Genomic DNA, 15801 nt, shown 5'->3' with positions numbered 1-15801 from the left:
AAAACAATACTTACCTACATATTCTACAGTTTTGTCTACCCGGTGTCCTTTTTATTCGTACATTTAAGTGTCGAAAAACAAATTGGTGTTGAAAAGTTGTGATGCCATTGTTCTTTGTTGCGTGTATGTAACTATGTATGGACTTATGCAAAGCAGAGATGCGCTTGTGGTGCTTAGCCTGTTAGACTCTGGCCATTCGCTAGCCAAAAGTCGTGTCACCTTAAAATAAATTGTTCACATATCTAGATTACTCTATTAGGCTAAACAGAATGGCAGAAAGTGAACTACAAACTCGTTCTTTGGCTTCTATTTGTATACATTGGATTATTTTCACAGATAATGAAAATGGCTTACTTAACTGATGAATATTCAAAAGTTACACCCTCACTCCAAATAATCACTTGAAGAATATAAATGTGCAGTATTAAGAATTAAGATTTAATAGTTGCTTCGCACCTTTCTTTGGAGAAACCATGTAGCCACCAGCAGTGCGATGGAATTTCCTGTGCATCCAGTTGAAGTTCTGTTGCGCCAAACAAAACCCATATAAATAACTCAACAACGATATGTATTACCTATTTTTTATAAAGTTTATAGAACACAATCTATTATATCACCATCAGGACGCTACAACAACAGCAAATTGATCAACTTTCCAGCCAAAGCAGAAAAAAGAATATGCCGACCAACTTGCAGATTCATTATTTATGATCACGCTGCTGATTAATTTAGCATAGCCTTAACTCAGAACCCGAATTGGAATCGCCACAACTCTTATATAAATATATAATCATAAGTCATAACAACTGACATAACCTCCAGAACATCCAGTTTTTAGACCTGCTTGTACGTAAATTAAGGTACTTTCATTTTAGATAATCAAATTCAATAAGGAGATTGAAGAAGCATCAACCAATGACCGAAATGAGGAAAATATATTACAAAGTTCATCCAACAGAAATCAAATCTGAATACAGCAAGTTACATGTCAAATTTTAACTTATTAGGTACCTTGAGCCCTCGAGGCATTAGTGAATAATGTTATCCTATGAATCATCTCAGATATTTCAGAAACCAAAGTATTTTATGAAGCGATTAGTCAAACAAATCAAAATTTATATAGGCTAATTGATGAGCATGAGAAGTATATCTCCACTTTCACAGAATTGGCATTCAATTATAAACACATACACAAATCTGATGCGACTGAAATCTACAACTTAAAAAATGAATATTTGGTATTATCAGATAAATGTATGAAGAAGGACATACTATCTTTGATTGCCGAAGAAACCCAATCGAGGAACAGAGTCTCAAGGATATCTGGATTTAGTGTTTGGAAACAAAAAAGCCTACCTGAATTGTCTTGACTGAAGGCTTGGTTGAGACTTGAGACGTTCGATTATTTGTGGGAGAACTCAATTGGAAGAGAGAGAACGATGGCTGAGATTATTTCATTTTCTGTTTGCAAATGAGGGGAAGTCGTAAAGTGGAAGAGAGACGGTTGGTTTCTCGATTTTAATTTCATAAAAGGTATTTATTTGGACAATCAATGCTGGTTAAGTTGCGAACAATTGAATAGGGGCGTATAGTTGATTTCCCACCTAAATTTACACGTACGTCCTTAAGTCACTATATAATCTTAAAGGTATAGATGGTAGTAAATTTTGAAATGACTAAATAGTCCTTCTTAAAGGCATTGAATAATTGATTTTAATATTTTATGAAGGGTATTTCATGGTAGAAAAAAGGTTGGTCCAATTTAAATGTCCATGTTAATTATGGTATACTCTACTAATTGAGATAATAAATAAGTGTTAGTACTGTTTACGTACTTTTTTGTATTTTAGGTCTTGGAATCAATTATGTGAAGAAATATGTCACATTTGCAATAGAAATGAGCAAAAGTTGGTTGCTAAGAAGTTCTATGGTTAAAGCCAAAGTTTCAAGGAGAAAAAGCCTTTTTAAAGCCTAGTCAAAGCTGAAAAAGTCAAAGTCAACACAGTAATGGATGAAGGGCCCGAAAGAGACAGTGTTATGTCAATATGGAATGTTATGGTGGAAGTAAGGCCGAGGATAGCTCGCTATTGTGAATGGGAGAAGGCAAATATGGGATCGTACTGCCTCAATACTAATGGAACACTCCAGGGAGAACAAGGGGGTGGGCGGTTGTGATAAGAGACAGAGAATGAGTTGTTGTAGCAGCTGCACAAGGGAGATTAGAATATCAGACGATCGAACTCATTGAGTTACAAGGATTGGCCAGAGGACTTCAGCTGGTGGGGAAGAGAGGATGCTTAAATGTTAGAGCCCAAATGTACTCAACAACAGTAACTGCTTATATGAGGGATCATGCCCATTATCCATGGCGAGCCCATTATGTTATGGGTGAAATCCACCGTTTGAAAGCCCAACTTAAGAGTTTCACACTCAAACATGTATTTCGTGAAGCCAACAAATTAGCCGATATATTGGCTAGTAATATCCTGACAGCAAGTTATGTAGTAATCACCCCTAGTTCATTTTCTGAAGATGTAAGGAAAATTGTATTCGATAATGCCATGGGAAAAAGATATGTAAGAGTATAAGTTATGTAACCAAGCTAGGTTTTTTAATATTAATAAAATAGGGGTAAGGGACCTCTCAAAAAACCCTGTTTGCCTTTCAAAAAAAAAGTCAAAGTCAACGCGGGCAGAAATAAAGCATAAAAGTCAATAGAACTTTTGTAGATAGGCCGTATCTTTGGACTCAAACCTTGTAATTGGGCCTATTTTATGTCAAAATGACCGAATCGAAAAGAGCTTTCTAATGGTTTAGGTGTTGATTCAATAAGAGGAGTAAAAGTGGACAAAAAGGCTATTGCAGTAATTTCCAACAGAGAAATCCTTTTTGGACTTAAGTAATTAGGTTTTGGACTTGATTTAGTGACCCAAAATATAGCTCCAAAGCCCATGCACGAAATTGTAAACCTAGCCCTCTCCTACATAAAGAGGACTAAGGAAAAACTCTAACTTTCTCTCCGATTAGTTAATTAATCTCTTATCTCTTAGTTTTTGTTTTTAGTAAACCTAGTTTATGTTTAGTTAGCCTAGCCACCATTAATTTAATTCAAGCTATTTTCAATAAAGTAGTTCTTCATTATGTCTTCTTATTTTTATTATTTATTCCATGATAGTCCCATGATTCATAACTAAATCTCCATTAGAAGGGTTTGATTGAAGATTTGATGAAGACTTGATGTGTTAGTATAAAATCATTGTATTTAAGAGTTTCAATTCTAGAGGGTAATTCATTCACCATGAGAATGGGTTTAAACTTCCTCTCATGCTAATTATTAGTTGGTTAGAGATGCCATGAATAATTAGGGATAAAAATACCTAACTTTTATGTTGAACCTTCTATGAAAACATAAATATTAGGTTGCAATAAAAACCTATACTAGTATGTTAGGGATTAATTATAGTGGATATCAAATCTCCCTAATTCCTTCTCATATTCAATCTTATTATTCAATTGTCATAGTTTAAATTACAATATATTAAATCATAGTTTTTGCCACATTAGTTATATTAGAATTATTACTCTCATCATGTTTGTGGAATTGTTAATCAATAGTAAAATTATTTACGTTCTAAGCAATTAGGAGTGGAACGAATTCTGACTCCAGTTTATTATATGATAATCGAGAGTAGAAATTTGATCTAATTATAGAATAATTTAGTTTTCTTATTCCTAGCAAAAATCACTATTCGTTAGGATAGAAACGTGCAATTTTAGTATTATCAAATGGCGCCGCTGCCATCTTAATTGTGTTTAGAAAAGTTTCCATTCGTATTTTCAATTCTACTAACATCCCACTTCACCCACCCACCCGATTGTTTGTGTTTTCATTGTGTTTACTTTTTTCAGAAAAATAGAAAATTTATCCTGGAAATCTACTGGAAATTTTTGCAATTGTACTTAGGAGCGCACCCGCGCCTGTCTTCCAGTAAGTTTATTTCTTGGTTTATTTCAAATTTAAAGGCCCAGCCCATTAAGGAAGCATGCGAAAGCCTAGTGCTAAAAAAATCACAGAGTGCGCATGCGCCCTTGTGGCCTTATATTTGAGTGCGCCCGTGCTCCTACTGAAGAAAGCCCGATTTATAGGTTAGTTACAAACTCTCTTTTCATTCAAGTTAGTTTTTATTCAGTGTTCCAAACCTCTTCTGTACACTGATATTGCGTATAAAAGACGCTATTCATACGCGTATCAAGGAGGCATTCAGGTACTCCTCATCTCTTCTGTCAGAGGAGTTTTAATTCTAGTATATCAGGGTTGTTTGACTGCTATTAGTGTTTCTTTCATATTGGACTTAGCCTTGCATGAGATTAAGGTCTGGTAAGAGAAAACCATCTAACGTTATCTATCGTAAATGTCAACGCACACGCCTATCTAGAATATCACACACTACACCTGCATCAATGGCTGAAGAAGTAGAGACTCCTCTCTCTGATTTTTACAAAGCCCTAAATGATGGCCCTAAGTCTTGCATTGTTCTTGCAGACCCAGTGGAGGATTTTTGAATTCCCCCAAATATTTTTAATTTGTTACCCGTTTTTCATGGTTTAGACCATGAAAAGACTTATCAGCATATGCGTAGGATAGAACAAGTTATCACTACATTTTATCATCCTAGCATAGGTTATGAACAAATTAAACTGACGGTGTTTCCTTTTACCCTAGCCGATAAGGCAGCGTCTTAGTTAACTGCCCAAACGCTTAATTCTGTGGACTCATGAGCCAAACTCGTTCAACTGTTTATGGAATAGTTTCACCCACCGCTGAAGACAGATGGAATGATTCAAAAGATTCATTTCTTCTGCCATAACCTTTATGAATCCTTTTCTGAGGCCTGGAACTGACATACTGATCTTCTTATAGAGTGTCCACATCATAACCTTGCAAAAGACACACTTGTTTGCACCTTTTTTAAGGGGATTTCACATCATCATAAGGAGGTTCTTGATATAATGAATGGGGGTAGTTTCCTTATTAAAGGAGCCTCAGAGGCTTATAGGTTTCTAGAAGATCAATTTTAGCATAATAATAATATTGGGGTAACGACATCCCCCGCTCTGCTAATTCTTTTTCCACAGCCAAGGCTGCCAGTATGTTTGAGGTTAAAACTGATCTCGAGCTTAGAACTCTAATCGAATCTTTCACAAAAAAGGTAGAAGCCATTTCTGTTCAACATAAGCCTACTCATGTCATGAATGTCAAATCTATTCCATGTAATTTTTGTTTGAGTCCTGAGCATCTCGACTCCTATTGTGCTCTCGTCTATGAACAACCACCCGCACAGCTGGATAATGTTTGCTCCATAAATAGCTAACCTAACACACCTTGGAGACAAAACCCCAACTTCGGTTGGCGAAATAATCAACCAGTTACACCTTCAGGGTTCAAGAATCAAACTGTTAGGCTAGCAAACAATTACAGCCAAGCTCTACCAAGACAAGGACAAGGACTAGGTAATTATAATAATTGTAATAATTATAATAATAATAGAGGTATCATCCTAGTTAATAACCTGTGGCCACTGCACCTTTTCAACCGGATCGTTTTGATGCCTACATGCAAGCTCAACAACAGATTCAACAATCCATACAACAGTTAACCCAAGAGAAAGCCCAACCAAAATGTGTGTTTCTAGGTCAAACTATACCTAATCCTAAAATGCCAAACACAGCCTTTAAAATAACCGGTAATACTAGTAATGCAAATTTAAATGTAGGGGAGTTAAATGCCATCACCACTCTCCGTTCTGGTAGAGTGGTTGATAACACCGTAACTATGCCCATTGATATACCACCAGTTGTCATTGAAAATGAAAATTTACTAGATACCGATATAGAAACTGATGATCCTACTCCCATAGAGGTACCAGTTAAACCACAACCCAAGAAAAAACACGGCCAAGGTTAAAACTCCTATTGATCCATATGCTAAATATAGAGAGAAAACACCATTTCCCCAGAGACTAGCCATGTTAAACAAGGATACAAATTTTGATGAGATTAGGGAAGTTTTTAAAAATCTAACGATAAACCTACCTTTTTTTGAAGCTATTAAAAAATTACCATAACATGCTAAGTATCTAAAAGAGTTGTGCACTACTAGGTGGAAAACAAACATTCCAAAAGACGCCTTTTTAACTGAATAGTTTCCCACTCTATCTGAACATAATTAAATCGTTAAGTACAAGGACCCTGGTCGTCCTACTGTACAATGCACCTTAGGGGATACCTACATGACAACTGCTCTATTAGACCTGGGGGCAAGTGTTAACTTACTCTCTTATTATATATATAAACAAAATAGGTCTAAAAGAGATGCAACTAACTAAAATGACGTTGCAATTAGCTGACCGTTCTATTAAGTATCCTAAGGGTGTCGTTGAAAATGTGATTGTTAAAGTTCAAGATTTTTACTACCTAGTTGATTTTGTTATCCTTGACACAAAAGTCGTGAATGACTCTGTTCCTATCATTTTAGGGCGTCCCTTCTTGGCAACTGCCAACGCGCTTATAAACTACCGCGATGGTTCAATGTCCATGTCCTTTGGGCACCTTTCTATTGAGGTGAATGTTTTCAAAATTATGTAATAGTTACCCAATATGACTATCGATGGAGAAGTTAGCATGATCGAGAGCTTAGCTCAAGATTATTTCAACAACACGTTTCCAGAGAATCAGATGCATAAATTTCTTCCCTTTGAAAGTTTATACTTCAACGATTACTCCTACGTAGAGGAAGTCGGGCCCTTTTCGAGTCTACTCCTATCTTAGATCCTTCTATCGCTCAATCTTTCGAGTTTGAAGACCTATTACCTAAAGAAATCTTTAATACTCAAGACGAAGACCCTCCAGAAGCCTTTCTAACCATTCCTCCCACCCCTATGCTTAAACCTCTTCCTACCGAGTTAAAATATATCTAGCTTGATCTAGATGGTAGTCATCCGGTGATCATATCTTCTCAGTTGTTTGCTAATGAAGAGGCAAGTTTGATTTGGGTGATTAGGGAACATCTTTCCGCGATCGGCTGGTCCCTAGACGACATTAAGGGGATTGACTCTAGTGTATGCACACATCACATACATTTGGAGGATAACGCGAAGACTTCATGAAAACCTCAGTGTCGCTTGAACCCTGCCATGAAAGAAGTGCTCAGGGAAGAAGTTTTACGGTTGCTCGATGCGGGTATCATATATCCCATCTCCGACAGCGAATGGCTAAGCCCTATTCATGTAGTTCCTAAGAAATCGGGGGTTACCGTTGTGCGTAATGCTATTGGTGAATATGTTTCCACACGAGTTCCTATAAAATGGAGGATATGTATTGACTACCGACGTTTAAACGCTATGAAAAAAAAGGATCACTTTCCTTTACCTTTTATAGATCAGATGCTCGAACGTCTAGCTTGTCATGCTTATTACTATTTTTTAGATGGCTACTCTAACTATTTTCAGATCATTATCGATCCTGACGACCAAGACAAGACTACCTTCACATGTCCTTTTGGAACATATGCCTATAAACGAATGCCTTTTGGCCTTTGTAGTGCTCCTGGTACCTTCCAGCGGTGTATGCTTCATATCTTTAGTGACATGGTAGAGCGCTTCATGGAAGTTTTCATGAATGATTTTTTTTATTTATGGAGACTCTTTTAGTGACTGCCCATCTAACCTTTCCAAGGTGTTGACACGGTGTGAGGAAAAGAATTAGGTTTTAAATTGGGAAAAATATTATTTTATGGTTAAAAGAGGAATAGCGTTAGGTCATATTGTATCTAGTGACAGCATTGAAGTAGATAAAATAGCGTCTCTACCTATACCATGGACTATCCGTGGCATTAGAGCCTTTTTAGGCCATACAAGTTTCTATAGGCGTTTTATCAAGAATTTTTCAAAACTAGCTAGGGCTTTAACTAATCTGCTTTTAAAAGATGCCATATTTCATTTTGATTATAACTACAAACATGCTTTTGAAACATTAAAAGATGCTTTAACATCTGCACCGATTATACAGCTTCCCGATTAGTCTAAACCTTTCGAAATTATGTGTGACGCTAGCGATTATGCTATTGGTGTTGTGTTAGGCCAGAAACTAGATGATAAGTTTACTGTTATTTATTATTCTAGTAAGACTTGAAATGATGCTCAAAGAAATTGTACTACTATGAAAAAGGAATTTTTAGCTGTGGTTTACGCTTTAGATAAGTTCCGTCCTTATTTGGTTGGTTCAAAGACCTTAATATACATTGACCATGCAGCTCTTAGGTACCTTCTAGCCAAGAAGGATGCTAAACAGAGATTGATCCGATGGATCCTTCTCCTGCAAAAATTTACATTAGAAATTAAGGATAAACGAGGGAAAATGTAGTTGCTGAACACTTATCTAGACTGATCATCTTTATTTTATTTTTTCTACACCTTGGTATGCCGACATTGTAAATTTTTAGCTTATGATATTATTCCTGATGTTGATAGGGTTATATACTAAAAGCATTACTTTTGTAATAACTTTAATTCTTTATATTTTGAATGAGAATCATATGGGCAAATGTTATGCATATTATATATGTTATTAGTTATATGCATGTGTCTAATACTTTATGTTGTAGAGGATATGGTGTGAACACACAGAAGATCATATCATCAGTACCTTATAAAATATAAGTAATCGTTCACAACCTAGATGGATTTGGACAAACCATTAGTACGGTTGTAGTATAATATGGTATTAGTCTATCTTGACTATAGGATTACACTAGTACACTTTATGTGTATTGAACAGGACCAAGTGAGGTTATTTCTCTTTATATTGACTATATAAGAGAACAAACGCCTCTGTTATTATGGATGCTTGTCCTCCTAATCTGGATATAATAATTGGCATTTACGTGTATTGTACATTGCTTTAAATCATGAATAAGTGAGATTCATTTGTGAATCAACAAACTCGATAGATTAGATAATGACATTGTATGTAAGGGGTGGTGTTGATTATAGAAGGAATCCGTGTCCTGCAAGAAGTCGGGCTGATGATGTCCCCTTAAGGAGCTCATAAAGATTGTTATGTAAACCCTGCAGGTGTATTTGATCTGACATGACAATGAGGTTGAGTGGTACTACTCAAGGATATAAGAAGTTGATTAATGTAGTTGTCCGTAACTTGACTTAATCAATGGACATTCGATATCTTAAACACGGGGAAATCAATGAGCATATAATATGGAGCCCATAAATGCTGACACATAATTTGGGATTAAGGCGGTAATGCAACAATGGCCTTTAGTGGAATAAGCCACTTGTTGACAGACTTGGGCCGTGTTGTCTAGGCGAACATGGGAAGCCCAAGCCCGTCAGGAGGCCCAACCCTAATTTCTCCTCATGGTCCCTGTTGTAGCCTATAAATAGAATCCCTTCTCTCCTGGCTGAAATTCACTATTCATTATGGATTGAAAAGAGAGGCAAGGAAAGATAGATCCAAAATTGGTTCTAGCTTCGTGAGAAAGAAGGGAGTTGGTAGATCATTGCCCACACAACATCCAATCTATTGAAAGGAATACAACAGAAGATCAAGGGGTTGATTGTTGATTCAGATTCATAGCTATTGGATTCTTAGAGTTATCACAGCCGATTCAAAGGTATGTTTTCTGTCCAAAATTATGAACCCCATTAATTCCACTACACGTGGGTTTTCGCGGTTTTTAGAAATTTCCATTATGAAATAACGGTTCCTACAGATGTTTGCTCAAAAAATGAACGTAAGAAATTTTTGGCCAGAGTTAAACTATACTACTGGGATGAGCCCTACCTTTTTAAGTATTGTGCGGATCAGATTATTCGTCGGTGTATTCCCCAGTGGGAATATAATGAGGTTTTATCCTTCTGCCACGACAAAGAGTGTGGTGGCCATTTTAGTGGTATGAAAACTGTAGCGAAAGTTCTGCAATATGGTTTTTATTGGCCTACCCTTTTTAAAGATGCCCAAGTTCATTGCAAGATGTGTGTTCATTGTCAACAATTTGGGCGTGTCACTAAACATAATATGATGCCTTTAAATCCTATTATGGTAGTGGAATTTTTTGATGTATGAGGCATTGATTTCATGGGTCCTTTTCCTGTTTCCCAAGGTTTTATTTATATTCTTGTTGCCATGGACTACGTTTCCAAATGGATAGAGGCCATGACTTGCTGTAGCAATGACCATAAAACAGTTGTATTTTTTGTTAAGGAATACATTTTCTGTCATTTTGGCATCCCTAAAGCCATCATCAGTGATGGCAGAACGCATTTTTGCAATAGAGTTGTTGCTTCTTTAGTTAAGAAGTTCGTAGTTACCCATAAGGTGGCAACTCCTTTTCATCCACAAACTAGTGGGCAAGTAGAAGTCTCTAATAGGGAAATTAAAAAAATATTAGAAATGACAGTCAATCCTGATCGGAAAGATTGGTATAAACGTCTAATAGATGCCTTATGTGCGTATCGGACAACTTTTAAAAGTCCTATAGGAATGTCTCCCTTTAGACTTGTGTTTGGAAAACCTTGTCACTTGCCCGTTGAATTGGAGCACCATGCTATGTGAGCCATAAAAAGCCTAAACTTCAATATTGATGAGGCGGGTGTCAAGTGCAAATTGCAATTAAATGAGCTTGAAGAAATCCGTAGCAATTCTTATGATCTCACGAAGGATTACAAAGTTAACATGAAACGTGTTCATGATAAACAAATTTTGCATAAAGAGTTTGTAGTTGGTCAAAAGGTTTTGCTTTACAACTCATGTTTGCATATTTTTCCAGGGAAATTAAAAACCCGTTGGTCTGGTCTTTTTCTGGTTACCGAAGTTACCCCTTACGGGGCAATCACCTTGGTAAATCCTAAGGACAACAATACCTTTCAAGTCAATGGCCAATATTTAAGATATTTTCACGAGTTAATGTCTCCAGATGTGGAAAATGTCCTTTTACAGGACCCTATCTATGATGACTGACCTTTGATATTTGGTGTACTTCCTTTCATTTCCATATATTAGTAAGTGCACCATTAAGGTAACCGGGTCCTCCCTTTGGAGTGTGTGGCTATAAGTACCAAATCCTAAGTCCACAGTTAACGTAATTCACGCTTTCCACTCTTGCATGTTTTCTCATTTTTGAGTCGTGTTTCTCTATGGAGTGATTTACGTCTTTATTACTTTATTGTTTTCTTTTATATTAAACTTTATGCATAAAAAGTAAAATTTTTAAAAAAAAACCTTATAAGTTGTAATCTAGTAAGTTTTTTTTTGATAGGCAAGCGGGGTTATTTAGAGGTCCCCTACCCCTTTTCATTAATTAAAAGAGCTTAGTACATTCGTTTATAGACTGTTCCTATAGAGTCCTCATATACAATCTTTTTAACATCCTCTGCAAAAGAGCTAGGAACAATATCTACAAACCTATGACTAGGTACATTTTTTGCAAGTGCATCTGCAAGGCTATTTGTTTCTCTATATACGTGAATAATAGAAAAGAACTCTAGTCTATCAATCACTCTTCTAATGTCTTCAATGATCTTGTTAGCCTGCCATGGATGATGCCCTTCATTCCTTAAGAATGAAATTACATTGCTCGAATCTGTTTGTGCTTGTATCCTCTTCACATTGTACCTTTCTGCTAGCTTGAGTCCTTGTTGCACTCCTTGCAATTCAATCATTGCAATTGATGTGAAGCTTGACTTTCCTTTAGCTGCTGCTACCACTACTCCTTCACTATCTCTTATGGCTGCTGCCCAACCTCCCACTAAACCTTGTAATGTGCCATCTGTGTTAAGTGTGCTATTTCCTTGATCTGATTTAACATATTTGCATTGAATGCTTCTAATTGTACTCACCCCAACTTGAACTAACCATCTCTCCATGAAGCTTTGCCTTGCTGGTCTTTCCTCCATCTTGATGTCAAGTGAGTTCATCTTGACCTTCACATCATGAATGATCTGATTTGCAACCTACCTTCCTGTTTTGTATTGGGTCTTAAAGATTCTTGCATTCCTTTACTGCCACACATGATAAAAGAATGCATTAGTCACCAACCGGATTGCATCTTGCCTTCCACCTTTGCCTTTGGACTTGTTAATAATCCAATGCAATTCATCTTCCCATGTAGCTGCTCTCTTCTTGTTAAAGCTTGCAAATAGTAAAATAGTATTCCAAATGTATTGGGAATACACACAAGAAAAGAACAAATGTTTCTTTGTTTCCACATCCCTCCAACATAACACACATAAATCAGATTGTATCACCTTCTATTCCTTGACTTTCTTGAGAGTTTTCAATCCTTCATTAAGAACCATCCACCCTATAAAAGAGTGTCTAGGGATTCTATTAGTGAACCAACAGATCCCATGCCATTCCCTAACTTGCCTTTTCTTCCTCAAGCTTTGGTATATATCTTTAAGTTGAAACTCCCCATGTAAAGAATCAACCCATACAACCACGTCTTCTCCTCCACCAATCTGAGCTTCCTCTTCAATCTCAATGGCAATGTCAGGGAAGTGATTCCTAGTATGTTGAGGAATACTCCACCTTCCATCTGAGATAAGCTGCCCCACCTTTACATTGATGTTAGCTGTAGAGTTATAAAGCAAGGCTTGAGGAAAATAAGGTTTCAATATACCTCTCGGGTGCCAAGGGTCTAACCAAAACTTAGTAGATTTTCCATCACCAATCTGATGACGAGGAATAAGTTTTGCATCCACTCTGCCCTTCAAAATGTTCCTCCAACTCCATGATACATCTTGAGGAATGCTAATTTGCCAAAAGTTCCGTCCTCTGATCAGATTCTTGTGTATCCACTCCACCCATAGTGTGTCTTTTTTACTAATAATATCCCATATATGCTTTAGGTTGGCAGCTGAATTAGTAATAGCCACATCTCTCACTCCTAATCCTCCCTCATCATAAGTAAAACACACATCCTTCCATCCAATAAGAGCATGAGAACTTGTACTATCCGGCCCCTTCCACAAGAAATTTCTACATAATCTTTCTATAGAATCAATAATGGCTTGTGGTAGAATATAAGATAGAGACCAATATATGCTCATGTTGTTAAGAACAACCTTAACTAATTGAAGCCTACCTGCATATGACAAGAACCTCCCTCTAAACCCTTGGATCTTCTTTGAAAACTTCTCAATCAATGGTAAACAATCAGCATAGGTAAGCCTTGTTGTAATAAGAGGCAAACCTAAATACTTGACAGGTAACACTCCTCTTGGAAATTGTATCTCATTCTGAATTGCTTTCACCATGGTCTCCCCAATGCCACATGTAAACAAGTTGCTCTTTCCAATATTAGCTTCTAGGCCCGTAGCCAATCTAAAGCTCCTTAGATTGCTTGCTAGAGTTCTTGCTGTAAGTACATCTCCATTCATGAAGGCAATGAGATCATCTGCAAAGGAAGGGTGAGTAATAACAGGGTTTTTACATTTGTAATGAAGCTTCTATGTTCCTTCTTCTACACTTTTAAACATCAGATCCAAGAAGAGCTCCATAACTATTACAAATAAGTAGTGAGACATTGGGTCCCCATGTCTAATTCCTCTTGTGCTAGTAAAGTAGCCAAAAGGAGTGCCATTCACCATCACAGAAAAGGTGGCGGTCTCTATGCACACTTTGACCCAAGTAATGAACTTATCTGGCATACCAATTCTTCCCAATGCATAAACAACAGCTTCCCACCTCACTAAATCATAAGCTTTCTTGAGATCAATCTTTGCTGCACATCTTGGAACCCCAGAATCTCTATGTTAATTATGGAGCAACTCATGGCACAACAATATATTGTCTTGAATACTCCTCCCTGAAATGAATGCAGATTGGTTCTTAGACACAATAGAATGCATTATGCCCTTCATTCTCATTGTAAGGATCTTTGTTATACACTTATAGACCACACTACAACAAGAGATTGGCCTGTAATCTCCAAAATTCTTTGGCCTTAGTACCTTTGGAATCAAAGATATTCATGTAGAGTTTACTTCCTTCAACATATGACCAGACCTAAAGAAGTTCTGAATTGCTTTGATAAAATCATTGCCAATTATTCTCCAAGTAGCTTTGAAAAAGTAAGAAGAGAAGCCATCTCCTCCAGGTGCCTTATCACTATCAATGCAAGATAGTGCCTCTGTAATCTCATCTCTAGTAACATCCATCTCCAACATATTCTTAACATCTCCACTAATCATATGAGCAGATTGTATATCATTAAATATAGAAAAATCCACCTCTTGTACCCCATCTGGTTTGTATAAATTCTGATAAAACTTAACATATTCCTCCCAAATGGCACTCATGTCATCTATAATGTTCCCATTCTCATCCCTCAAACAAGTAATTCTATTCTTCACTCTTCTCATCTTAACTGATTCAAAGAAATACTTGGAGTTACTATCACCCAGAACAATATCCTTGTCTTTAGATTTCTGCTTGTAGAACCCTTCTTCTGCTCTTGCTTCTCTCACATACTTCCCAATGATCTCTTTCTTTTTTTGTATCAGTTCATTGCTAAGAGGGAATTATTGTAATCTTGATTGGACTCCATCAAGATGCTATTTTGTCTCTATTACTCTTGTCATTACATTCCCCACCTTGGTTTTGTTCCATTCAATCAATGCATACTTGACCTGCCTCAGTCTCTTCATAAAAACAAACATTGGATTACCTACAACTTCTGTATTCCATGCTTGATGTACAACATCCATAAACCCTTGTTCTTGAACCCATAAGTTAAAAAACCTAAAAGTTTTCTTTTGTCTATCCTTTTGTGCCAAGGAATAAACAACCATAGAAGAGTGATCTGAAATTGCTCCCGGATTCAAAAACTCAGCTTCATAATCTGAATACTCATCTACCCATTCCGAGTTCACCATAACTCTATCTAATTTCCTCCATTTCCTTTGAACTTGCTTGTCATTCCAAGTAAAGAAACATCCTATATATCTCAAATCAACTAATCCAGAAGTGTTAGTACAGTTCAAGAAATCTTCAAAATGATGACTTCTAGTTTCCTTCCTTCCAACTCTTTCATTAGGACTTAAAACAGAATTAAAGTCCCAAGAACAATCCATGCATCTTGGAATGTCCTTGAATGTGCAACTAACTTAGCCCATAAATTCCTTCTCAGATTCCTATCATTACTTGCATACACAATGGTAATAAAGAACTTCTTACCACTTATAAGCACTACTTCAGCTGTAATACTCTGTGATTCACAATCAATTACTCTTACACAACAAGCACTGCCATCCCACAAAAGCCATATTCTACCAAGGTCACTATACAAATAGTTATGTTCACAATTCCATCCCATGCATATTTTGTTCACAACCTCACTCTGATTTGGTTGTTTAACCTTTGTTTCTACCAATCCCACAATACCAAGCTGATATTTTCTAATCAAGTTCTTAACTTCAGCATGCTTAAACCCTTGATTCACTCCCCTCATATTTTCTAATCTAGTAAGTCTCAGGAATCTGACTATAAAAGACCCACGTTTTTAAACAAATTTTCTAAACCTTGTTTTCAAAAATTTGTTTGGGGGTGGGATGTTTGGTCTTTCCATTGTTGACCACTCAACTTCCTATTCTTGTTGTTTATGTCGTTTAGTTGTACTTTGATTATGGTTGACACTATCTATGAATTTATATTTCTTTTGATCACATAACTTATGCCATGCACACGTTTTGATGTATTTTTCCATCTTCTTATATGTCAACCATG

The 15801-nt window shown here is 36.6% G+C and overlaps 1 protein-coding gene across 1 annotated transcript; it reads right to left on the bottom strand.

The window, feature by feature from the left end:
- Positions 1 to 12323: 12323 nt before the first annotated feature.
- Positions 12324 to 14951, bottom strand: LOC147504542 (uncharacterized). The gene is made up of 4 exons (XM_086605258.1): positions 14701 to 14951; positions 14083 to 14586; positions 13727 to 13824; positions 12324 to 13471 (listed from the first exon to the last, which is right to left on the bottom strand). The coding sequence occupies exons 1-4, from the start codon at positions 14949 to 14951 to the stop codon at positions 12324 to 12326; spliced, it is 2001 nt and encodes a 666-aa protein (XP_086461384.1).
- Between the last annotated feature and the right edge of the window lie 850 nt (positions 14952 to 15801).

Source organism: Coptis chinensis, chromosome 4 (genome assembly GCF_015680905.1).
Source record: "Coptis chinensis isolate HL-2020 chromosome 4, ASM1568090v1, whole genome shotgun sequence".
Classification (NCBI taxonomy): Eukaryota; Viridiplantae; Streptophyta; class Magnoliopsida; order Ranunculales; family Ranunculaceae; genus Coptis; species Coptis chinensis.
This window is presented reverse-complemented; position numbering and strand designations above follow the sequence as displayed.